Consider the following 25,937-nt stretch of genomic DNA (forward strand, 5'->3'; position numbering starts at 1 on the left):
TGGTTTTCTATCTCTGGCCGCCTTCAGAGATCTACCCTCCCAGCAGCTCACGATGCCCGAGGCTCTAGCTGAGACACAGGAAATGTGTATGTGTCCCCTGGAGTCCCAAAGTGGCAGGGCTCCAGTGAGTCACTTCCCGTGAATGGCGATAGTACGCACTGAGACATCCTCATGCTGTCAGTCAGCTCCCTCCCTGCCCTGCGCTTTAGAGAAACTCCCTGCCAGCTTTGGGGATCGACAGAGCAGCCCAAGAGGGAAGCTAAAAGCCCCCTCTGTGAGAAAGGAACTGGAAAGGACAAGGGCCTGGACGTCAGATTTACATGATGTCAAATCCCACGCTTTTTATACTAGCTGGAACCTGAGGCAAGTTACTTAATCTCTTTGAACCTCAGTTTTTCCATCAGTAAAATGGGGAAACAGCCTCTACCTCTGCAAGGTTGTCTTAAGGATTGATCATAATGTCTGTCAAGTGTCTGGCACACAGTACAGAACTTTTATGGTTTATTTTTTCTTTTTCTTTTTCTTTTTTGCCACACTGCGTGGCATGTGGGATCTTAGTTCCCCGACCAGGAATCAAACCCGCGCCTCCTGCAGTGGGAGCGCAGAGTCTTAACCACTGGACGTCCAGGGAAGTCCTAGGATCTCTTTATCGGCCACCCTGGCATTGTGCCTTAACCACAGAGCTACCCAGCCACAGCCTAGACAGCCACAGAAGAAGGCAACACCTGAGACCATGGCTGTGTTGATGTCACTGGCTTGCGCTTCTGTGACATTTCCACTGGTGATGTAGGGGTATGGCTCATGTCCGAGGTTTGTACCTAGGGCCCTTGGGTGGCCTTCAGGGTCTGGGAACCCACTGAAATTGTACGTTGACATCTGTGAACCTGTGGAGATGTGCATTTTTCTGGAAGAGGTGCCAGAGTTTCCATCAGATCCTCGAAGGGCTCCATGTTCCCCCCGAAAATTACAGGATGCATATTTATAAACACAGTGCAGAAGAGAGCACCAGACTTTTGAGACAGATTCCTGGATTTGGAAATCAGCTCCCTGACACTGACCTATGCATCAGAGGTCATCTAATTCAGATCTGAACTTCCATTTCCTCAGCCCTAAAAACTGGGACTAGCATACCTGCCCTGCCAAGTCCAGAATCAGATGATACCCTATGAAGGAAAACCCAGAGTGGGCAGTCAAGAATGGGTAGGGCTCTCACAGGGGCCCAGGTGAGCAAGGTGAGTCCCAGGGGGGCATCCTGCAGGGCCAGCGTGTTTGCTTCGAATTTAAACACTGGGGGTTTTAAAGTGGGCAAAATTAAACTCTGGTGATAAGGAGGATCATGGTGACCCTCGGGAAGGGTCAGTGAAATGACGGGGCGGGCGCAAGAGGACTGTGGGGTGTGATCCAGGTTTGTAGCTCTTGGTCAGGGCATCAGAACATGTTTGCCCTTTGTTATTTGTGCAAATCCATCTCACTGCACATTTTTGTATGTGTGATACTTAAACAAAAAGTCTTCTCAAAAAACGTTCAACTGAGAAAACTAGAAATCCAATATAAAATCACCCCCTGGGGGCTTTTTCTATATAATTTTGCAGTTAAGTTAGCACATAGCTTGAAGAAAGAGTAATTTATATATAAACACAAATAATAGAGTAAGATTTTAAAATAATCCAAAAGCCAGGTTTAAGCATCTTTCTTCTTCACCCAAACTGCTATCTAAGTCTGCTTACATAACTTCTGCTTTCTTTAATTATCTCACGGGGCCCACAGGCTGTCTCGGCCCTCTTCACAACCATGGTGGACCTGGCCTATTTTGGGTGGCCCGTCTGCCAGGGCGGTGGCTTTGCTCAGCACACTCCTTGATTCCAGAGTGCGCCTGTCCTATCCCATCTCTCCTTCTTTCCTGCAGTGGATTTCTCTTCTCTCTCCCACCTCACAGGCTCCCCTCTCTCTAGTGTTTTCTTCTTATCAACCCACTAAATCCATCTGAGGGGAGAAGACCTTCCATTGCCCCCATATTCCCCTCCAGAAGCCACCCCATTTCTCTGCTCCCTTAGAGCCAGAATTTTCCAAAGAATTGTCTCCCTACATGGTGTCTCTGGGTTACTTCTGCTCCATCCAGCCAACAGCGTGGTCCCCGTTCGAGACTGCCATATCACCAAATCCAGAAGCCTACTCAGGCCTCCACACCACCATTATAGCAAGGAAGCAGCACAGATGATTTGTAAACCAGTGACAGTGACTGTGCTCCAACAAAATTTTATTTATGGACACTGAAATCTGAATTTCATGTAATGTGTCACAAAATATTGTTCTTCTGATTTTTTTTGGTCAACCATTTAAAAATGTAGGGACTTCCCTGGTGGTCCAGGGGTTAGGACTCCGTGCTTCCACTGCAGAGGGCATGGGTTCGATCCCTGGTCAGAGAACTAAGATGCCGCAAGCTGCGCGGCGCAGCCAAAAAAAAAAAAAAGGAAAAATAAAAATGTAAAGAACATTCTTAGCTCGCTGGCCTGTACCAAAGCAGGCTGAGGGTGGGATTTGGCTGGTGGACTAGAGGTTATCCGCCCTTAATCTAGATGTATGATTCTGAACTAGGGGCAGTTTGCCCCCCGATGCCAAGGGGCATTTGGTAGTGTCTGGAGACATTTTTGGTGGTCACAACTGGGAAAGTGCTACTGGCCTCTGGTGGGGGGAAGCCCAGGTTCTGCTCAGCATCCTGCCATGCCCAGGAGGCCCCACAGCAAAGAATTGTCTGGCTCAAATGTCAGTCATGCTGTGGCTGAGAAATCCTGGTCTAAATGATCTCATCTGGCCCCAGGACTTTAAATACCATCTGCACCCAGTGCTCTCAAATGTATCTCCAGCCAGGACCACTCCTCTGACCTCTAGACCCAATGGCCAAGTCCATTCCTCCCTCCAGCTAGCTTCAATCTTGGTAAATGAAACCACTGGCCACCCTTTTAGCTCAGGCCAAAAACGTGGGAGTTACCCTTGATTCCTCCCTTTTCCCCACCACCTCTCTTCTGTCATGCCACCATCACCTTGGACGTGGGCTTCAAATAGCTCCAAGCTGGTCTTCCCTCTACCTCTTTGCCCCACTTTTCTTCATCCCAGATGAAACGCCTATTGCAAGGCAGGTGTGCCGCCACCAGGGACTCAACAGAGGTGTTTCCAAGCCAATACCCCTCTCGAGTTGGGTGTGCTGGGCTGCCCAGGCCTCGGGTGAGACTCTGGGCTCAGCTCCACCTGGAGAATGTCTCACCTGGGTCCTTGCACAGGCGGCAGGTACTCTCACAAATAAATAAGATTGATTTTTTTTATGTCCCCCTGAAACTAGTTTCCTTTCTCATCATACTTCATATAACGTACATAGATAGATAATGTTTGTACATGAGTGTGTAGATACACACACACTTGGAGGCTGGCTCCAAGTACATGTATCACCCCGAGTTTAGTGTAGGAGCCTTCGCCGAGGTTCTATGTTCACCTTTAAGTCCTTCTCCAAAACTTCATTTGATGGCCCCATAACCAGAAACACGGAGAAGTTGATGTCCTTTGGGATTTACCAAAGGACAGGCAACTGTAGCCTGTGGTGGGCCATGAGCAAGACCCCAGGCGGAGGTCTCAAAGCTTGTGTTGTGTGGGTCACAGGCAAATTCCCAGGGCAGCAGCAGCCCTCAGACTTGAACTGCACAAACTCTAGATCCGTATCTCCAGGCCTGAGTGCATCCACCTGACACCTCCCCCTGGCCCACCCACGGATCCCTCAAACTCTGAGTGTCCTGATACGACCCATCTCCTGCCCCCCAAACCTGCCCCTCCCCCCCAGGGATAGTACCACCATCTTCCTGGCTGTGGTGGCTGAAGACTCCAGGCCATCCCTGACCAGCCCTCACCCCATCAGTCCCCAGGGTCTGTGGGTAGCAGCTCTCGTAGGGTTCTTGGCTCTGGCTACCGCTTTTCTCCCTCTCCATTGTCTAGGCCAAGGTCACCTTTCACTTGAATTACCCCCACCAGCCTCCTAACCAGGCTTGGCCCGCTCTCTCTCTCTGTGGACTGCAGGCTCGCAGGACTCTCATGGGTCACTGCCTGGAATGTTCTTCCCTCCTTCCCGCTCCTGATCCCACTCTTTCTCTAGCTCCACCTTAAAGTGTCAGTTTAAAGCTCTCTCCCCCAGGAAGCCTTTGCCGAGCCTCGTCTCCCCGCACAGATGAGCATGGTCCTTCCTGCCACCCACCACCGCAGCACCCTTAGTTCTGTGCAAAACGAGCCCGCTTACTACTGAGAGCTGCCACCGATAGAGCCTCGCTTACTGTGTGCCAGATACTGCTCTAAATACGTCTCATAGATTATCTCATGTAATGCTCCCCCCACTTTCCAGAGGAGGAAACTGAGACACAGAGAAGTTACCTGTGCAACATAATTAGCAGGTGATCGAGTCAGGATTAGAACCCAGGCAGTCTCACTATACAGCCCCGGCTCCCATCACTGAGCTGCTTGTGTAAACTCTGTCTTTTCTACTAAACTAATAGGTCTATGAGGACAGGATTCATGCCTCCTTATTGAATGAATGAATGAATGAATGAATGAATGAATGAAAAAGTTCTTCTATTCTTTCAGACTCCTTGGAGGAGGGTGCAGGACCAGCCATGCTCCAGGCCTGTCTGTCACTGGTGGGGCTGCATCCAGGGAACACAGATGCTCTTCTGAGTGGCTTTGCCCCAACCAGCACACACTTTCCTTCAAATCCAATCCACAGGTTTTCTGAGAGGGCCAGCTGGGCACAAGGTCCTGCGTGAGGAAAAACTAGTCTAGGTAAACTCTAGGCTATCGACCTAGAACTGGGTAGAACCAAATAACTGCTCCCGGGCTGTGAGTAATGAGGCTTCTCCCTACAGGGGATCAGGAGAGGAGGTCAGGGAAGGCTTCTCGGAGTGGGGGGGTCTTGCGGTCCATCTTGCAGGATCCAGTAAATGGAGCCAAGCTGAGAGAAGGCAGGCCTGGCTGAGTCAATGAGGAGCAAAAGCCGGAGGCAGATAAGGACAAGACATGTTCATAGATGGATTTGGCTGGACGGGAGGCCTGTGAAGGGGAGAGAGGGGGATGGAGGGCCCCTGGGGTGGAAGTGGGCCAGCGAGCGCCTGAGTGCCAGGCTAAGCACCTTATCCCCTGCAGCCCAGTCAGTTGGACCTGGTAAGGATGCACTGGTGATACAGAATACTGACGCACATGCTAATTCACCCAAAGAGATTGTCTCAATTTAGAAAGAATCACCCCATTATGAAAATGTATACTCTTGCTAAGGGTAAGGCTCTAAAGCCAAACAAACTTCCAGGTCCCCATTAAACACTCTTATCTCCAACCTTAGACTTGGCAGCGAGCACCTCTGCTGTCCCCAGGCAGCCCAGGCCCTTTTCTCAGCCCCGGCCTGTTTGCCCCTCCATTTGGGTGGCTGCTGCTCTAAGCACAGATGCTAATTATGCCTTGAGCACGGCCCTATTCTTCCTCTGCTTAATCGTCCCAGGCCCAGCCGTCCCTGCCCAGTTGGTCCTTGGTAACCTCCTCGCACCCAAACCCACCACAGAACCAGCTAAGCTCCTTCACCCAAGGGGCATGTGTCTTCAAACTCCACCCACCTCCCCCACCCCGGGAAGACTGGCACCCCTGCCTGGGAACCAGGCTGCTGCAGGCATTTATTCTTCATACGGCTAAAGAGGACATGATCTAAGCAAAGGCTTCTTCAGCATTCCGTGCTTGGGGGCAGAGTAAGAGGCCGGTGTGCCCCTCCCCCAGCTCCTCAAGGCCCCTTGCTGGTTACTTGCACCCTCCCCACTCCCAGCCCCTGCAGAGTCTGGAATTGGTAGGAGGGACCCCTGGTTAGCTTGGCATACCAAGATGAACCTTCTGAGAAGCTTCTTCCCAGGCTCAAGACAAGGTGGATTGGCACAGCCTTTCAGATGACCCTGTGCCCATCAGTGAGCAAGGCCGGGCTCCGGGGCTGCAGCGGCCTAGGGCTCTGTGCACAGGGAGGCCTTTCCTTGGAAGCCAGTGGGTCACCCTCTGTGGCAGTGCCCCTCTCCTGTCCATACCTACTTTCCCATCTCTTCTTCTTTCTGATTAAATTTCTTTGCCTTCATGAAAGGAAACATCTTGCACCCCCAGGATGCATCCTGTCTCCCCGAGGGGCCCACCGTGCTCTGATGTGTTTAAACCGGGGAGAGGGAGGGAGGAAAGGCGATGGGTGTGAAGGGGAGGCCACGCTCAGGGACTCGGGTGGCTAGACAGCAGCTCGGCCCCCCGGGAAAGCTCACCCAGGGGAGGAAGGACTGTTTCGCAAGCGAGGCTGGGCAGGCGCTCTGAGCTGGCCCATCGGCCCTGGCACGCGGCTGGGCCTGTTAGGAAATCCAGGAGCCGCTCTGTCTGCTTTCCAGCAGGCGCCACTTCTCTTTCCACTGCTTTGCTCAATTCACGGCCCGGCTCCAGGGCCAGGCTGGCGGGTGGGCGGGCAGGCTGGGCACCCTCTGCCACAGGCCTGCTGCCCGGAAGTGCCCACTCCTGCCTCGGCCTGTGTTAAGGGTCCCCGGGCCTGGGCTGCAGAACGGCGCTGATCAGGCCGGCCGGCTATCGTGGCCATCTCGGGTGGGAGGGCAGGGTGACTCTCGGGGAAGGATTCCAGACTGTTTCCTTCTCTGCTGAGCTCCAACGCCCTTATCTCCTTTCCTGCCAGGCGGGACTCTTCACGAGTCACACAAAAGAAAACCCCACCCAAGACACACAACCCCGCACAGGCTTGAAGGAGGAGGGCTTGCGTCTGGTTCCGCTCAGGCTACCCGTTTATCAGTCAAGGGAGCAGTAAGTGTACGTTGAGCTCATATCATATATTTGGTCCAGAAGGGGTGGAGGTGAAGAGACGAGGCCATCCAAAACATGGAGCCACCTTGGAGGCTGTCTGAAAGCTCTTGGCCCTGTCAATCAACTGAGATGTTTCTTGGAGGAAAAACAACCCAGGGGAAGGGGGGCAGGCAGAGGACAATTACACAGTTCAGGGGCAATTGGGATAGAGATGGGGGGTCGTTATGGGACTCAGTAGAGCAAGGGGTGGGAGATGTGAGCGTGCACTGCACAGCCCCTCGCTCTAGCGTCTTGCAGGCATGAGTATTACTCCCCATTCACAGAATATGGGGATACAGGAATAATAACTAGAATATGGGAATATAGAAAACTGAAGCCCCAGGATGTCAGCGGATCCTGCAGTTTACAAGGCTTGTCGCTGTGAGAACTGAAAGTAGAGCCCAGGCCGTGCAGCTCCTAACTCTGTCCCAGGCTTGCTGTTGAGCCTCGGAAGGGCAGTCTACCCCTAGCACATTCAGACTTGCTGCTGGGCTGCGCTTCCTGGAGGCAGGGGGCTGGCCTAGTTGACCCCTCAAGTTCTCATTCCAAGCTAGCGGGCTGCCGCAGCTTCTACAGGCAAGTTGCTATGGGGACTATAACTTTGAATTTCCTGGCTCTGGGGCTGTGAAAATCACAACCTGAACCTTCCATTGATGTGGGTTTCTCGATTAATTTCCTGTTTGATTGTTTACTTTAGCGAGCGGAAAATGCCTTTGCAGGCAGCTAGTTCCCTCCACCAAGACGCTTATCACACCCTCCCCCCAAAGCCAGCAAGGTCAAGTCCAGGCCTCAGGGGGGCGGAGGTTGGGGGGCTGCAGAGAGCCAAGGGAAGAGGCCAGGGGCCAGGGGAGGCCCCACTAAGAGCAGATGGCAGCCCGGCCGCCCTGCCCTGCCCTGCCCTCTCCTTGTGCCGCCCCGGGGGTCCCAGCCTGGTAGGCACCGGGAGAGACTTGTGAGTTCAGAGACTGGCCCCGTGAGGGGTGTCTGCCCACTGTCCCAGGCCTCAGGCCTGGGCCCCAGCCAGCCCAAACCCCTCCCCTTGTCTCAGGGAGCCATCTGATGCTGAGTCAGACGCAAAACGCAGTCATTCCTTCAGAGGGGCGTCCAGAGGGTACTGTCAAGGGAGTGACGGTCCCAGGTGCCACCCAGTGCCGCCAGGCCAGGCACTCCTGGCCAGGCTCCACCAGAGGAAGCTTGGAGAACAACTGCTTTCCCATCTGCCTCTCCTTCAACGGCTCTCCCCAGGGCCCCGCCAGCAGCCTGTTAACATAATTCCGTCCTGTTCCGGCTCCCATCCTCGGAGAGAGGTTCTCGCTGGCAAGCCCAAGTGAGGCCAGGTGAGGCCCTGCGGCAGGTATCCTGATCTGCAGCGATAACCGGCTCTCGCTGGGAGCAGGGCCGCTTTGCCGCCTTCAGAGCCCTTCTCCTCACCCCACCTGCCGAGCCGCTCAGAGATGGGCAGGAGCACTTAGACACCAGGAGGGGAGGTGGAACCGGCCAGAGGTGTACTGACTGGTCGGGTGGTGATGGGAGACGGGGGGCTCCCAGCCCCTCAGTGCCCCTTCCCTTGTCTAGGCGACTATGATAAGGTACCCTCCTAATCAGGGCACTTTTGAAAGCGAAAGGAATATTACTAATTATTTGGGATGAACACAAGAACCATCGCAGGCAAACTGGGGTGTGGGGTCACCCCACCTTTTGCCGACCTCTCGTCATTAGTCTTATGTATGTGGGACTTACTCATGGGGCAGTGGTCATGTCCTTTGACTTTGGAGGCAGACTAGACCTGGGTTCCAGAGGCGGTTTTCCATTACCCGTGCACTCCTGGGGAGTTCATTTCACTCTCCATGCCTCAGTTTCTACAGTTATACAATGAGAATAATTACAATGGTATTTAACTCAGATAAACTGGTAAAAGGATAAAGTGGATTTTAAAACATGCACAAAGTTCAGAGCTTGGCATCTGGAGTCAGCACTCCAAAAAATGTAAGCCAGGTACTGACTGAGGACCCAGAAGGTTTGACTCAGCCCTCAGGAGACCCCTACTGAAAGGTAAAACCTCAGGGCTACCTCGGGCATTTTGTGTTCACCCTTTAAGAGAGATCCATGGACATCAGGGCAGTGAATACAGAAGAGGACAGACAAGGCTTCTAGAAGGAAAGGCAAGGGCCTTAAAGGAGAAGCTGGAAGGTGTTGAGAGCAGTCACGACCAACGTCCTTGATGTTTCAAACACCGACGCAGGGTCCCGGGAACTCATGTCTGCAGGGACTACGTGAACAGAACTCGCCTCCTGTCCAGGCTACCGGCCAGGACTTGGCCCCCAAGAGGAGGCATTGGAGCCATGGCCCCGTCCTCTGGCTCTGGTGTCTGCAGAAGGATTCAGTGTCTGCTCTGAGCCCCAGATTACGTTTCCACCCCCTGGGGCCAGCTGTGGGATGAAGCATTCCCCCATGTGACATTTACTGTGGCCACTTTGTACGGGCGGTTTGCAAGCTCTGCAGGAAGGAGGCTAATTATTCCCTCCAGGGCGCCTGGTCCACAGTTAGGGTGCCTGCCCGCCTGCCCGTCTTAGTTAGGAGGGCAGACAGCCAGACCACAGGGCACAAGCTTGGACTGAAGTCCAGTTCAGAACCATGAATTTCCTTGACATCTGACCGTAGCTGCCACACCGGGGCTTCTTATTTAGGCTAGTGGAAAAGTGACAGTTGGGGCGAATTCCCCTATCCTGGGGATGTCTGAAATGCAGGCAGTCACAGAGTGATGGTAGTAAGTAATGAATGTAAAACAACACTAATCTCCTAGTTGCCCAGACAGGCCGGGCAGCGTGAGCATTACACGGGTACCTATCCACAGCCACACTAGTGCTTCTTGTCCGTTTCAGGGGAATGATAGCCTTTGTCTCATTTAAGGCTAATCCAGGCATCTGTCCTCTCCTCTCTCTCGCACGCTACGTGCTCATCTCTGCCCCTGCTCAAGTCTCTGCCGCTGTACCGACCATTCCCCTGGACCCTGGGCCAGTCTCTTTTTCCTAGCATCCTACCCTTCTCTTCCGTAGGCAAGTTCCCTGCCCCGCCCCCCAAAAAAGAGAGACGGAGGAGGAAAGGAGAGTGAGAGACAGAGAAGAAAGAACAGAAACCCCCAAAGAAAAAGCAGTGGTCAGCTCTTTCTCTCTCCGCATCCTGACCTTGCTCTGTCTTTCCAGCCCCACATTACCCAGGCTTCCACCCACCCCTCCCTGCATGAGGTCATCATGGCAGAGGTCGCCTGTGCTCTCCTAATCACCAAATCCAGGGGGCCCTGGTCATTGTTTGTCTCACTTGACCTCTCTGAGCTTTTGACACTGTTGACCTTGTCGACAAGAAGTGACCTTGACTTCTTAGCACTCCCTTGGCTTCCATGACGTCACTTTTTCCTGCTCTGCCTACTTGCCTGACCACCCTCTTCCTCCTTTGGGGGTTCCTCCTCCTCTGCCGCCCTTACGATGTTGCTGTTTCCGGGTTTGGAGCTCCTACCATCTTCTCTGATTCCACGTCATTCCCCAGGTCGTGTCACACCTGTGGCCTTGACTCACACCTGGGCAGTGATAGTCACAGGTGGCCAGTCTCCCACCAGTCTTCTTCCCTGATGACCCGCAAGGACGGTGGGCTCGGTATTTCTAACACTGAACTCATTCCTTTCTTCCAGAACCCACTCTTCCTGCCTTCCTGATATCGCTGGTGGCACCGCAGTTTATGCCGCGGACCAGCCCCGAACCCGGGGCTTATCCGTCTGCTGCATTGTCCTTTTCCTCACCTTTACTTCTGCCTCCTAAGCTATCTCCTCCCGTTGTCCCTGCCCTCACTTGAGCCGCCATAATTTCTCACTGGTCTCCTTGCCTCCAATTCTCCCACCAGCCCACCAGCTCCAGTCTACTCTCCACACTGCAAATAGTATGATCCTACTCACCAGCTGAAATTCTTTTCAGTGGCTCTGCAGTCCTTTAGGATAAAATCCAAACCCAGTAGCATGGCATCTAGAGCCCTTTAGGATGTGGTCCCAGCCTTCTTTATCATCATATTGCTCTCTCTCCCCCAGCACCCTATATTTCAGCCTCTTGAAATACTTGTTATTCACCAGTGCACTCCATTAGTTCACCTTTTTTGTTTTGTTTTGTTTTTGTGTATATGCCATGTGCGGCCACTTGTGGCACATGCCTGGCGTGTTCTTCACCACCACCGTTCCATCCCAGGCTCCAACCCCATATACCTAGCGCAATCTCTCTGTTTTCCCTACTAGACTCTAAGTTGCAAGTTTTATTCTCCTTGTTATCCAGGTACTTACACAGTGTTTAGTACATAGTAGGTGTTCCATAAATGTTGTCGAAGGACGGCTGGCTGGCTGAATGGATGGCTGGATGGTGAGCGGGTGAGAGGATAGATGGGTAGATGGGAAGATGGATGAAAGGATGAGTGGGTGGATGGAAGGCTGGATACATGATGTGTGGGTGGATAAAGGAATGGACGGCTAAATGGATGCATTGGTGGATGGATGCATGCATGCATGCATGCATAGATGGATAGATGGTGGCCAATGCAGAAAAAGAATAGGTAAAATCAATTCAGTTTTGTGAAGGCCCGGATTGATTATCATCACCAATCAACAAAATTAAGAATTATGAGCTCCAACCAGCAAAGTAAGAATTAGCTAATGTGGGAGAAATTAAAGTAATTCCCCAAGAAAGAGGATGCTGACCCAGGGCTTCTAAGCACTTTCTAGTTCTTCCCAGACTTACTGTCTGTCTGGCTTGTGTAAGTAAGTCACGGAACTACTGAGCCGCGGTTTCTCTGTCTATTAAGCAGAGATAATAATGCCTGTGTCCTTTCCCTGTCTCCACAAGAGTGTCACGGGGATAAATGGGATGGTACATTACAAAGTGGGTCGAGATCTTCAGGAAAGATACATGTTTATGAAGATATACATTTAATAACAGTAATAACACCTTGCATTTGCATCAAGCTTTGCACTTTTCAGAACTCTTTCACATGCATTATCTCCACTGACAAAACAACTCTAGGCAAGTATTATCCCCATTCTCAAGTGAGGAAACTGAAGTGCAGAGTGACTAAGTGACATGCCCGGAGTTACTCTTTTTTATTTTTTTTTGCGGTACGCAGGCCTCTCACTGTTGTGGCCTCTCCCATTGCGGAGCACAGGCCCCGGACGCGCAGGCTCAGAGGCCATGGCTCACGGGCCCAGCCTCTCCGTGGCATGTAGGATCTTCCCAGACCGGGTTCGCGTGTCCCCTGCATTGGCAGGCGGATTCCCAACCACTGTGCCACCAGGGAAGCCCCGGAGTTACTCTTAGTGAATAGAAGCCAAACCTTCTGCACGTTTTTTTTGGTTTGTTTTTTGTTTTTAATTTATTTATTTTATTTATTTATTTTTGGCTGCGTTAGGTCTTCATTGCTGCGCGTGTGGGCTTTTCTCTAGTTGCGGAGAGCGGGGGCTCCTCTTCGTTGAGGTGTACGCAGGCTTCAGTAGATGTGCTCGTGGGCTCTAGAGCGCAGGCTCAGTAGTTGTGGCGCACGGGCTTAGTTGCTCCGCGGCATGTGGGATCTTCCCGGACCAGGGCTCGAACCCGTGTCCCCTAAATTGGCAGGCAGATTCTTAACCACTGCGCCACCAGGCAAGCCCCCCTTCTGCACGTTTTTGATGACAGCCTCTTGTGGCTAGATTTTCTACTTCCCTGCCTCCCCTAAATTGGCAGGCAGATTCTTAACCACTGCGCCACCAGGCAAGCTCCCCTTCTGCACGTTTTTGATGACAGCCTCTTGTGGCTAGATTTTCTACTTCCCTGCCTCCCAGAAGAGACCCAGATATAATTGACCCTCTTCTTGAAGACTCAAGGTCATTATCAGGAGCTGTCCTCTAGACTCAGCTGTAGATGCCGGTCCAGGTCCACCAGAGGCACAGGGTGGAGATGCCCTGACTCAAACCTGAGGGCCCTCCTGAGATGCAGGTGGCCCTGTGCAGCTCCTCGCCCCGGCCACCACTCTAGACCACGTGCCACGCCTCGGGGCCATCTCCTCTGGCGCTGCCTCCGTCTTCTCCCTCCCGTCGAGGCTTGTGCCCATCACTGTGGCTTCCTCAGCCTCTGGAGACCTGCACCTCCCACTCTTTTTTTTTTTTTTGCGGTCCGCGGGGCCTCTCACCGTTGTGGCCTCTCCCGTTGCGGAGCACAGGCTCCGGACGCGCAGGCTCAGCGGCCGTGGCTCACGGGCCCAGCCGCTCCGCGGCATGTGGGATCTTCGCGGACCGGGGCACGAACCCGCATCCCCTGCATCGGCAGGCGGACTCTCAACCACTGCGCCACCAGGGAAGCCCCACCTCCCACTCTTGCTTCTTCTTTTTCTCTCTCCTCTTCCCACGACTTCTTCCATGCTTGCAGGGTATCCTGCCACTGCCCTTCTGTAGGCCCAGCCAGCCAATCAGAGCTCTGGGTTTGTTCCCCAGCAAACCAGCCAATCACATGCACTCTGAAATCTCCTCATTTTTGCTCCTTTGTTGCTGCTTCTAGCCTACCCTTGACTACCTGCAAAAGAGGGGCTCCTGCAGGTGGGGGGACTGGCTGAGCTTTTACTGGGGCTGCATTAGGCTGTGTGGGTTTGTTCTACCAGGGTTGGAACCAAACTGTTGGTGAGCTGAGGTGGTTGGGGGAGCTTGTGGGGGGGGTGGCTAGAAGAAATTGTGATCTCCAGCGCTCGCTCCCCTCCTGCACAGGAAGACGGCCCCAGGGTCCCTCCATCAGCACCCTCTTTCCCTCCCCACAGGGTGGCATCCCAAGCAACTAGCCTGGCTGCACTGTGGGCACTCCTTGGGCGGCATGGCCCCTGCCCTGGCTTCCTTCCCCCGGGGACTCCGAGGTGCTCCCACCAGGCTGCCTTTCTCCCTTTGCTGTCCAGCCGCCCACAGCCTGACTCGAAGCACCTTGGCCTCTCCCCGAGGGAGGATATGAAGGGTGTGCCCACAACAAGTCTCCGGCAGAGACAATAGGACAGGAATGCATTAGCTTCCGAACAAACACTGTGTGGGCTCGCACAATTGCCTTGGATTCTCGTCCAAGAAACACATTTCGCTGTTCCAGGGTGCCTGCCCCGGCCCGCCCACACTCCTTTCTGTGCCAGAGACTTTGATGAGTGGGCTGCTCCTCCCCCCACCCCGGGGGCCTTCAGCCCCCAAGTCGGCAGCCCTGTCTCCTCCATCCCTACAGCTTTTCTTCCAACGAGCCATAGCAGAGAAGAGGGACAGTCCTGTCCAGGCAGAGAATGGCCTGCCCACCAAGGAGTACCTGCTCCCTGCCACTGCTTTTAAACCATTTTTAAATCGTGGTTTTAAAAAAAGCAAGCATAAAATTGACCATTTTAGCCATTTTAAAGTGGACAGTTCAGTGGCATTAAGTACATTCACATTGTTGTGCGACCATCACCACCATCCGTCTCCGGACCTTTTTCATCTTGTAAAACTGAAACTCTGTCCCCATTACACACTAACTCCCTTGTCCCTCTTCCTCAGCCCCTGACAACCACCATTCTACTTTCTGTCTCTATGAATCTGTTCCAGGTCCCTCATATAAGTGGAATCCTACAATACTTGTCCTTTTGTGCCTGGCTTATTTCACTCAGCATAAGGTCTTCAAGGTCCGTCCATGTCGCAGCATGTGACTGATAGGATTTCCTTCCTTTTTAAGGCTGAATAACATTCCGTTATATGGATGGACCACATTTAGTTTATCCATTCATCCATCAGTGGACACGTGGGTTGCTCCCACCCCTTGCCTATTGTGAATCATGCTGTTGGGAACACGGGTGGACAAGAATCTGTTCAAGTTGCCACCACTTTCTGAGATTTGCTTGGAGTTAAATGAAGCGTTGTCTCCAGAAGACCCCAAATAGAACACGCATAAACAACAGAGTTGGCCCCCACAGTGTACCAGCAGGGATTCATTTATCCAGAAACTAGCTGTCTTTTAGGAAAGCAAGCCATGAAGAAATGAAACACAAAACAGGTAAGTTTTGGCCAAGACAGAAAAGGGTGGAAAGGTCTTGCCCTTGGACATTGCCTACAAAGAGCAAGTCAAGGACAGATTCCTGAGAAGCCGTTGATCACCCAGAGACACCGGAGCCTCTCAGAGTGACACTGACAGGGGTCCTGGGGAGGGAGCCCCGTAGCGTATGTCAAGTGCTCCCCCGGGGTAAGGCCAGCCGGCCTCTCGTTCCACCACACAGAGCAGCAGGGTGGGACTTCCCAGCTGTGATGATGGGGGCTGAGGGGACGTCCTCTCTGCAGCCCTTCAGCTCTAAGGCTCCAGGGGTCCGCCCTCCAAAGCTGGCAACGGACAGGCCGAGATAGCATTTGGGGGAGGGTAGGACGTGGTCTGCAGCACCCGTTCCCCTCCCGAACTCTGCATCCCAGCAACTGCAAAGGAAAAGTCCAGTGAAAGCCTCTCAGTCCTCCCCCACTTCCTTGAGAAAACCCAGCAGGCCATTTGCGAGAGGGCCTATCACTCCATGTGATTCTTGGCTTAACACAGACTTTCCCAAACAACCAGTGAAAGATAAGGTGGGAGGAGAGGCTCTGGGGTGAGAGCCTGCCCACAGCCCTGCTTGAGAGTCGCCACCCTGAGTCTGTTCCCCCAGAGCCCGAGCCCCCCAGGGAGGGAGCAGGCCTGTGGGGGTTTGGGTGTGCAGAAGGGAGGAGGTAGTCCAGTCACTAAGATGCGGGAAAGGGAGGAAGAAGGGGAAGCCCTGGGCCGGCTCTGCAGTTCTGAACCGTCACCGGGGAGCAGACGGAGGGCAGGGGGGCCTCGGGCCATAGCAGGAAAGAGACACCTGCTCATCCGGGCAAAGTGCTGCAGAAGCATGAGGCTCCACGAGGCTATCCACGCAGTGCGGGCAGACGTCGGAGGGCCACTTGGAGGGAGAAACAGTCACACTTCAGAGCATCTAGTATTTGTCCGGCCCCGGCTGTTCATAGTATTTCCCATCATGTTACCTCCCATGTCCCGAAGCCCCAGGACCCCTAAGAAGCTGGTCTCAGAACGGAACATGATCCCAGGTTCATCTCAATTTCCCGTGACGGTCATTACTAGCACCTGCCATGTGTCAGCCAACGTGCTAGGTGCACGCAGAGCAGGACCCCTTTCCTCCTTCCCATAAGCTCCCAGTTCTGCCTGCTCCCCTTGTCCCCAAATGGCTGCCACCACCCACTCTGTCTCTGGGAGTTCCCTTCCCACCAGATACCCCACTTTCCCCCTTTCTTGTGATTTCTACCAGCAATTTTTATTTTAAGGTTTCTCTTCCTGCTAGGCACTATGGGAAACCTATGCAGGAACAAAGTTACCATCAGAAAGAAGTCCCAGCAAACCTCGCAGAGCTCTCTTAATATTTGTCCTCATGTTCCGTGCAGAGTCAGTGGGGCTACACCCACCTTCCCCCCGAGACAGTCAGGGCCCTCCAAGTCCTGGAAGCAGGCTGGGTTGGATGCTGGAACCAACCCGTGGTCCAGTACCCATGACTCGGTACACCTGCTGCAAGGTGAGTCACCTCCCCCCAGCTTTTTCCAGAACCTGCTTCCAGGGTTTGCTAGATGAGAGAGGTCCTTCCTAGTGTGACCCCCAGAATTCCCCCAGACACTGACTCAGTGGAAGCTTCCCTTGGCTCCCCTTGAGGGTCTGCAGCCCTGTGGGGCAAGAAGACTCCAGAAGCAAACACCGGCATGGGGAGAAGGGTGGACAGCTGTGTGCTGCAGAGTATTCCTCTGTGCAAATGTATCATCATAATTTAACCAGTCCCCTTGTTGGTAGCCATTCAAGCTATTTGCAAAAGTGCAGCAAAAACCTTATATTCATGTCATGGTGCGTATGTGGGCAGCGGGGGGCACGTGTGGAATAAATTCCTGGAAGTAGTATTGCTGCTCCGAGGGTTTGTACACTTGTAGTGTTGATAGTATCACCAAATTGCCACTTAGAGAGTCATACCAACTTCTCTTTCCACAAACACTGTACGTTTACAGACACACTGATGATAATTTTGTGCCGTGTCTGCTCTGACAGGAGAAGTCTGTGGGGTGGAGGTATCCAAGTCCCGCTCACTGTCGCCTTTCCAAGCGCGTGCACTGGGGTGAGTTGCCCTGGGGCTGCGGCTCAAGCTTAGTCCCTCCTCACTCGCAGACTTTCCCAGATGGGTGGGTTTTCTCCTTGCTACTCAAGGCATATTTGTTAGCAAATACTTCCAAGTGCTTACTATGTGCCAGGCACTGTGCCAGGTTTCGGGAAGAGAATGGACCAAACAGGCCTTGCCCTCCTGGAGCTTGCCTTCCCCTGGGGGAGATAGCAGACAAACAAATAGATCCTATGTCAGGGGTGAGAGATGCTGCGGAGAGAAGTAAGCCAGGAGGTGAACTGCGGGATCACTTACACACAGGCCGGTCAGGGAATCCCTGGTGGATGAGGTGATGTCGGGGCAGAGCCCTGAGTAAACTGAGGAAGGAAGGTCTGCAGACAGGTGGTGGCTGAGAATTCCTGGGTGACAAGAGCACAAAGGCCCAGAGTCAGAAGTGTGTCAGTGGGCAGAGCATGCCCGCCAATGGCCGTCAACGCCTGTCACTGCATGGCCGACATTGTTACCTTCCCCGGCTTGTCCCTTGCTCTCCACCAGCTCATCTTTTGAGCAGCCTGAGACCTACTTCTGCTCCTTCATGCCCAAATGATTTCTTTTTCGGTGTGTCTACTGTGGGACCAGTTAATGCCCAGCCCTGCAGAGATACAAAGGGGAAGGAGGTCTGGTCCCTGAGAGCATCTCTGGTCAGAGCAGCCCACACTGATCTGGCCCCTGGACTCATTTGACATTTAATACATGCATCTTCAGCCCCCCTGATGTGACTGCTTGTGGCTTCTGCTGGGGGAGACCCTGGGCTGGGTGGATGGCTGCAATATGACAGGAGAAGGGGGAAGTTAAGGAGGGTGTGTGGAATTTGGACTTCGAGCCTACAGTGAGAACAGTCCCCGGGGTTGTGTGTGATTTCACCCTTCTTGAACGCGTCATGCCCAGATCAGAAACCTTGACTCTAGTTCTCGGTTAGTGGACAAGGAAGCTGACCCTAAAAATGCCTTCCTCTTGTGCTCTCTCCTTACCCTCCGCCCTTCCTTTAAAACAAAAAACAAAAACAATGCATAAATCACATCGACCCACATTTATCGAATCCCTACTGTTGCCAGGAGCTGTGCTAGGTGTTAAAGGGCAGCGGAGATGAACGTCACACTGCCCTGCCTTCAAGAGGCCACAGTTCACACTGGAAGATGTCTTGCCACTTGTGTGGAATGCTGAGCAGTGGGAAAGGCAGGGGGTGCTCGGGAGTGAGAAGCAGGGGCGGGCACCATGGGCTGGAGTGATCCAGAACTCTCCAAGGAAAGCTGGAAAATGACCTGGGAAAAAATGGGGGGAAAGGCAGGAAATAACAAATATTGGTGATGCTGTGGAAAAGTCAGAACCCTAGACACTGCTGGAGGGAATACAAAATGGCACAGCCACTGTAGAAAACAGTTTATCGGGTCCTCAACCAGCTAAACGTGGCGTTACCACATGACCCAGCAATTCCACTCTTAGGTGCGTACCCAAGAGAGATGAAAACCCATGTCCGCACAAAAACTCATACACAAGTGTTCATAGCTGCCTTGTTCACAACAGCCAAAAAGTGGAGACAGCCCAAATGTCTATCAACTGATGAGTGGATAAACAAAACGTGGTGTATACATACAGTGGAATATCTTCCAACCCCAAAAAGGAATGAAGAACTGACACAGGCTACAACATGAATGAACTTTAAAAACGTTATAAGTGGAAGAAGCCATTCACCAAAAAAATCACGTATTATATGATTCCATTGTATAGAATGTCCAGAATAGGTAAATCTATAGAGATTAAGGGGTTAGGGGTTGTCAGGGGCGGGGGTGGCGTGGGAAACAGGACTGACCACTAATGGGTACAGGTTTCTTTCGGGAGCCATGAAAATACTCTAGAGTTAGTAGTGACGTGATGGCCGTACAACTTTGTGAATCTAAAGTCACTGAATTGTATGCTTAAAACTGGTGAACTTGGGCTTCCCTGGTGGCGCAGTGGTTGAGAGGCCGCCCGCCGATGCAGGGGACACGGGTTCGTGCCCCGGTCCGGGAAGATCCCACATGCCGCGGAGCGGCTGGGCCCGTGCGCCATGGCCGCTGAGCCTGAGCGTCCACGTCCGGAGCCTGTGTTCCGCAACGGGAGAGGCCACAACAGTGAGAGGCCCGCGTACCGCCAAAAAAAAAAAGAAAAAGAAAAAATGGTGAACTTGATGTTACGTGAGTTATGTCTCAATTTAGAGAGAGAAGGAGAGAGATTGAAAGAATGAAATGCAGCACATAGAGGAAAGCCTGGACGGGGGGTGGCCGGTCCCCGTGCTGACCCTCCTGGCCGTGGCCTTGGTCAGGAGGCAATTCCAGCCTCTGGAACGGTCTGTGTGGCTTTGCAGGCTCACATTGCTGGGCCCGTGGAGAAGACTGCTGTGATTTCTGCAAGTCCTCCTATAGCCAGGGCCCAGGAGCACCTGAGACCATGGCTGAGCCCCTCTCACTAATCAGGAAATCTACGCGAGTTTCAGTTTTGCTGACCGGCTGCTCATAGCTGATGATCCCGGCATGCCCGCCGCTGCCTTCAAACCCACCTGCGGCCTTGCTCTGCTGTGGCCTCTAGTCAAGCCCTCTGACCTGGCTGGGATGCCCACGCTCCGTGACTACGGCGGTCCTCTAGCTGCTTAGATCCCGTCAGAGAAATCACTGCTTCCTGGGGCAGTGCTCCTGCTGCCCTCCGGCCTTTGGGGGCTGCCTCTCTGGCCTGCCCCTTGGAGATGCTTGTTCGGGGCTGCAGGCGGCTGAGAGCAGCGCACCCCCCTAAGCGGAATTCTCTGCCGCTCTCTTCCAGCTCTTGCAATCTCAGGATGTGAAGGAAGATGCCGTCCTGTGCTGCTCAATGGAGGTAAGCGGCGTGGCTTAGACACCTCCCACCTCAGACCCTGTGCGTCCCTCTCGCCTTAACAGTTATGGGGGCTCAAGGACCGCTGGAGGCATCCACGGGTCCAGGGCAAGGGCGTGTCGAGCGGGGCTGGTGGCGGACGGCTTCCTCAGTGGATGTGGACTTCTGCTGGAGGAGAGGGAACTGCCGGCTCTCTGGCGGGAAGGATGGAGCACTAGCAGCGTCCACTCTCCCTCTGCCCCCAAGACCACCTCCTCCTCGGCCAGGCGCACCACACAAATGACTTAGGAGATTCTAGGTGATGCCCTGCACCCCACATATCTCCTTTGGCTTCAGTGGTGTGGGGTTTGGGAGGAGGTGCTGAGGCTTGACCCCCCAGGTTGGCACTGTCCACTTCCAAGCAGCCCCCGTGGGAGGTCCCACTCCTGTTCCCAAGGGGTGACCACTGCTCTCCAGGATATTCCTTCAGACACTTGGCTTTGGCCCAGTTACAGGGACAAAGCTGTGCCTTCAGAAGACAGTCCAAGGGGAATTCCCTGGCAGTCCAGTGGTTAGGACTCCTTGCTTCCTCTGCTGAGGGCACAGGTTTGATCCCTGGTCGAGGAACTAAGATCCTGCAAGCCGCACGGCGTGGCCAAAAAAGAAAGAAAGAAAGAAAGGAAACAGCCCAGGGACATTCAGAGTGGAGCGTGGTGAGAAGAGGGGATTCCAGGGCCCACACGCAGGGCACGCCGGGGCTCCAGGCAGGGGAGATAGGAGGGGAGGAGAAAGCATGGTCCCTGCCTCCAGACAGCTTGTGGTCTGGCTAGAGATAGAGACCTCTGTCACATGCACAGAGTGGATGGGACGGTACAGAGCATGCATCCCTGAGGAGTTAGGGGAGAGGTCAGAGTGGGCCAGAAAGGTCAGGGAAGGTTTCGTGAAGAAGGCAGAGCCTTGAAAACATGGGTGGGCTGAGGCTGGAGGTGGGGCAGAGACGGGGACTTAGATTATAGAGAGAGGAGCTGCAGGGGCTGCCGGCCGAGGGTGCGCTGATCCAGAGGATCAGGGCTCCTTCTTCCTAAAGGGGCTTTTCGAGATGACCAGGGGCCTCTCTTGGGGGCAGGCCCTCTGGCTGGCCTCCTGCCCCAGTTCATATTTCTCTCCTCCCCTTCGCGCACAAGTGTGGGCAGGGGTCAGTTCTGGGGGTGTGTAGGTGCAACTGGGGGCAGGAGAGAAGGAAAGAGAGAAACAGGAGACCGCATCCCCGCTCTCGGGTTCCACACGGACACATGCAGGTAATAATGACCAAGTTCGTTTCCAGAGAGACATCCCAGCAAGTGAAAATTGACACGGTGCCACCTGATCACTCTTGAAGGAAGCAGGTCACACAGCCATTGAGGGTGTGGGCGATAGTCAAAGAAGGCTTCCTGTAGGAGGGGAGGCAAGTGGATGAAGGGAGAAGCAGCGTGTTCCCGGTGAGGCCTCTTGGCAGCCCTGGGCAGCAGGCAATATTCTGACCCCTCTTATTCCTCCGGCAGATCGGGTATTCAATGGGGGCTCTCGCACTGGCTGTGTCCACCCTCCACACTCTCCATCCTCCTGCCCTGTGGCAGAGGCCTGGGCCTGCACCTTCCTGGGATAATCCAGCTATTTCCCGTTCCTGCCCCCAGAACTCCTAACCAAGGTGGGTCAGGAGCCCTTTCAGGGCCCAGCTCACGTCCTAACCCCACTTCTCTGCCCGCAGCTGCAGAGCACAGGCCGACTGCTGGAGGAGCAGCTGCCCGAGATGATGGCGGAGCTCCTGGCCAGCGCCCGCGACAAGATGCTGTGCCCCTCAGAGTCGATGCTGACCCGGTCCCTGCTGCTGGAGGTCATCGAGCTCCACGCCAACAGCTGGAACCCTCTGACGCCCCCCATCACGCAGTACTACAACAGAACCATCCAGAAACTGACAGCCTGACAGCCAGGGGGCCTGGCGGGTGGCCCGAGGGCAGCTGGGGCCCTGGTGCACAGAGCCAGATGGACAGGCGGGAGGACAGGGGTGGCCCTGCCGGCAGAAAGAAATGGGGAGGAAGGCAAGCAGAGCCGGCGGCCAGTATGGAGCCAGACGGGGAAGGGACCAAAGCCCTAGGAGGAGCGCCCCCCTACCCGAGCCCCCCAGCCCGAGCATGCGGCAGCTCACACCAGTAAGGGAAGCATGTTTCTTCCTCACGGTGGCCCGGCCCTCCCCCTCCTCACTTCCACTCCTCCCCACCCCCTCCCACGCAACATGTCCCCGGCAGGGCTGTGTGCAAGGGGTTCATCTCTGCGACTCCTCAGAGGCCTTGGCAGCCCGCACGCAGGGTACAGCTTGGGTCAGAAAGGACCTCAGAAGGCTGAAAAAGTGGGTCGGAGACGGGCTTGCATTGTTCCTGCATGCTGTCAGCCGCAGTCGCCAACTGGCAGCAGGCGACGTGTAGCAGATGTCCGGGAGGACAAAGGCAGGCACGGTCCCCACCAGCGGCCCGTAATTGACGGCCTTTGTCCTTACGGCCGAGCAGGGGGACAGAGGCGGCTCCTCTAACCTTCATGCTCCACCCTCCCCACTTCCAGCCTCCTCCCTTCAGCCCCCAAGCTGCAGGCCCAGGGGGCCGGGGGCGGGCCTGGGGCCTGGAGGGGAGATGGAGTTTTTCCTTCTACTTGCACTCTTTTGTTTCATTGTGTTTTATTTTTTCAAAAGTCAGCTGCTTTGAAGTCTCCTCTCTCAACGCAAAGGGCCCCACAATATGATCACACAGCCAGCACCGCGAGGACCCCCTGATGAGAGGGAGATCAAACCCGGCCCCCTCTGGAAGGATTCTAGCCACAGACAGCTTGCCAGTAGCCAATTAGGGTAACTGGAAACTTCTGCCCCGGCAGGGGAACCCGCTGGAACCCTGTGCCCCTCAGGCCCCGGCTTCCAGTACCTCCGTTCTCTCTTTTTCTAGCTTCCTCCCTCAAAGGGCTGATACTGTCGCTGCTGGGAAAGCATTAAACCCGTCCTGCCCTGGGGCCTTATAGTGAACCGGGCTCAGAACGAGGCTGGCGAATTAAAACCAAAACGCCCGGTGATGCTTCCCCGCTCCACACACAGGTCTTGTCCCAGGCTCTCACTGGAGGGAGAATGGGGGGGCCCCGCAGGGCTCCCCAGGGCTAGCTAAATGGGCTGTGTCGGTGCCCTAGCCCATAGCCACAGTCTGCCCCGGGAGGGCTGTGGCACTGCAGCCCCAGGGCTGTCGGGAAAGGGTGAATTCATTGAGTCGTGGGGACCATCAGGGGACCCAGCAAGCCACCAGCTTTCCAGGCTGGGAACGAGGCTGGGGGTTCTTGGAGGGGCCGAGTCCTGGGAGCAGCTCCTTCTCTGATGGCTAGAAAGGAGGATGCGTGTTGGGCCCTGGGAGGCTGGCTTCGGGTTGTCACTGGTGTCCGCACAGCCCATCTCCTGGTCTGGAGCCCACGCTTTGATGAGCCCCTGCAAAGCAACCTCAGAGCCCAGCAGCTTCCTCACTTGCTCCTTGGTTGAGGCCAGTCCTTCTCTGGGTCACCTTGGAGGCCCGCTGGTTGCCTGGTCCGGTCAGGCTGGAGGAAATTCCCTTTGTTGAGTCTCGGAGAGCAGGCAGGTGGGGTGGGGTGCAGCTTCCTCCGTACTTCCTGGCTTTCCCCACCAGCTGCCACCTGCCTGCTGTCCCCAGAAAGAGCCTGTGGGGGACAAGGCATGGGGGCACAGTTTACCTGGAGTGGGTCGGTCACCTCTGCCAAGGAGCCCACGCTGCCCCTGGCCTCTGCCTTCGCCCTCCCGGCCCCTTCCTCTCAAGCTTCTCCTCACTGCCTTTCCTCCTCAGCCTACACCTTTGGCTCAGCCTGGGACCCAGGGACCCCAGAGGCCCCACAGGAGGCCTTGAGGGAAGAGCCGGGCTGATATTAGGATGCTTAGAGAGGGCACCAGGGAAATCATGGTCCCGAGGAGTCGGCAGCCCAGGCCAGGCAAGCAGCCACGCCCGGGCAGCCCTCAGAGAGCCGCACCTGGGCTGAAATGGGCCCTGCTTCCCTCCAGTGGGATGTGTGTGTGTGTGCGCGCGTGTGTGTGTGTGCACGCACGCGCGGGCATGCATGAGCACATCTACTGAAAATGAAGCAGGGCCCTGGAAGAAGAGAGAGGCCTGCGAGTGAGGTCGAAAGTCGAGGAGGCAGGGGAGTGGGTCTCCCACCCCTACCTTGGGCTCAGAGAGCGAGCTTTATGAAGGGGCCCCAGATACCACGGACTCAGGGGGCTGACGTCCCCTGGAAAGCCAAGCAAGTAGCGTCTCGGGCACTGTGAACCTAATGCCCTTCCTCCTAACAGCCTTCCTTGGTGGTCTTGCCTCACGGCCAGCCCCTCCTTGACTGTTAGGACCAGAGGGGGAAGAAGCGAGGTATAAATATGTAAACATATATAAATATATTTTTAATTACGTGTCGTGTCACCGTGGCTCCAGACATATGGTTTGCCTAGTATATTCCATTGCTTGAAGGCGCTTCCTGGCCGATCCGAATAACAATTTAAGCTGTTTTTCTAAATGTGGGTTGCTGCTACTTTTTCAGACATGGAAGGAAAACATCAAAAAAATTTTTTTTCTTAAGGAAATAACAGTAAAGCCTAAAATCTGAGACACTGAGGCAGCTTCCCACGGGAGACTACTCAGACAGGAACTGGGGGGCAGAGGCAGGCGCCCCTAGACCTCCGCCCCCTCCCCAGGCCAGATCCCCCCTGCTGAGTGAGGGAGGCCCTATCCAAGTTGACCTCTGAATGTATTTGATGGGAGGCTAAACTGGATATTGCGTTTCTAATGCTTGCGTGGCTTTCCCTCCTCGCCTGTGGCTTCCTTGGCACAGAGGAGGCAAAGTCCAGCCATCTGATGCGGGTCCTGTCTCCGTCTCTCCCCCGACAGTCAAGACGAGGTAGTCATTGTTTTCCTCTCAGGCAGCCGGCCTGTTCCTGCTCCCATGGCCTTGTGGCTTTGCCTAAGCTCCGGGACCGCAGCCCCAAGAAGGCCCCCAGCCTCCCCCGGACAAGGCGGGACCCCACCATCCTCCACGAGAGTGTGCACCCCCCAAACCCACTTTCGTCTGCTCGTCCTTCCTTAACCAGTCTGTACACCTTTAAAGTTTGGGGATCGTCCTGTCCATCCATGTAAATGTAAATGTTGGCCGAGTCGGTATTTATTCTAATTTTTATTTTATTTTATTTTCTCTGAGGGATGGGGAGGGGGGTGTGGGAAATGTACCACTGATCACGCCCTGGGCAGCTGCAGGGGCGGGGGCCCAGACAGCCAGGCCGCCACAAGAGCAGCCCCACGGGGCTGCCCAGACGCCAAGCCCCAGTCTCTTATCTGGCATCAGAAGCCGGCCAGTGTTCCTCGTCCAACAGACTGTCCGGCCTGCCCATGGAGTCCTGTCCCTCAGCTGCCGGCACTCTGTTGGGAAACCTCAGGCTGAGCCTTTGAGGATGCAGATCAGAGAAATGCCAACTTTCCTCTGCTCGGGACACTTGCACAGAAGGGCTGCCCGCTTCGCCTGAGCCAGCTGGGAGCCTGGTGACGGGTCCTACCTCCCCGGAGCAGGGGCCTGGGGCTTCCCGCCAAAGCTGCAGCAGAACCCTGCTCATGCGACCACCTTCCCTCCCTCGGTATGTCCTGCTTTCCAGCTGAACCCAAACTACAAGTGGGTTTAAAAAATAAACCACACCAAAAACAAAAATGCCCTGCATCTGTGTTCTTTGTGTGTTTGGCAAAGGAAATCTCTCCCAAAGGCTTTTGTGCCTCAACAGGTGCTGGCAGAGGCCTCAGAGGAGCCCCTACCCAGGTGATGAGCTAGTGAGAAGATTCCCCACAGTTGGGCCACTGTGGGGAGGGGGTGCCAGGGGGCTGGGGAGGGTTGGGGAGGAGTGGTCCAGGATACCATGGGTGAAGGAGACATATACCCCCTTCCTCCCAAGCTCGGGAACTGTGGCCTATCCAAGGTGG

The 25,937-nt window shown here is 54.6% G+C and overlaps 1 protein-coding gene across 9 annotated transcripts in view; it reads left to right on the top strand.

Annotated features, from left to right (window-relative positions):
* CTIF (cap binding complex dependent translation initiation factor) overlaps positions 1-25,671 on the top strand; it is a 313,399-nt gene extending 287,728 nt beyond the window's left edge. For all 9 annotated transcript variants that reach the window (XM_081253060.1, XM_081253061.1, XM_081253059.1 and 6 more), the window contains 2 exons: positions 19,885-19,938; positions 21,662-25,671. In XM_081253060.1, the coding sequence (XP_081109186.1) occupies positions 19,885-19,938; positions 21,662-21,877 (270 nt within the window). In that variant the 3' untranslated portion in view covers positions 21,878-25,671. The remainder of the gene's footprint in view (positions 1-19,884; positions 19,939-21,661) is intronic.
* Positions 25,672-25,937: the final 266 nt, after the last annotated feature.

Source organism: Mesoplodon bidens (assembly GCF_964165515.1).
Source record: "Mesoplodon bidens genome assembly, chromosome: 13".
Lineage (NCBI taxonomy): Eukaryota > Metazoa > Chordata > Mammalia > Artiodactyla > Ziphiidae > Mesoplodon > Mesoplodon bidens.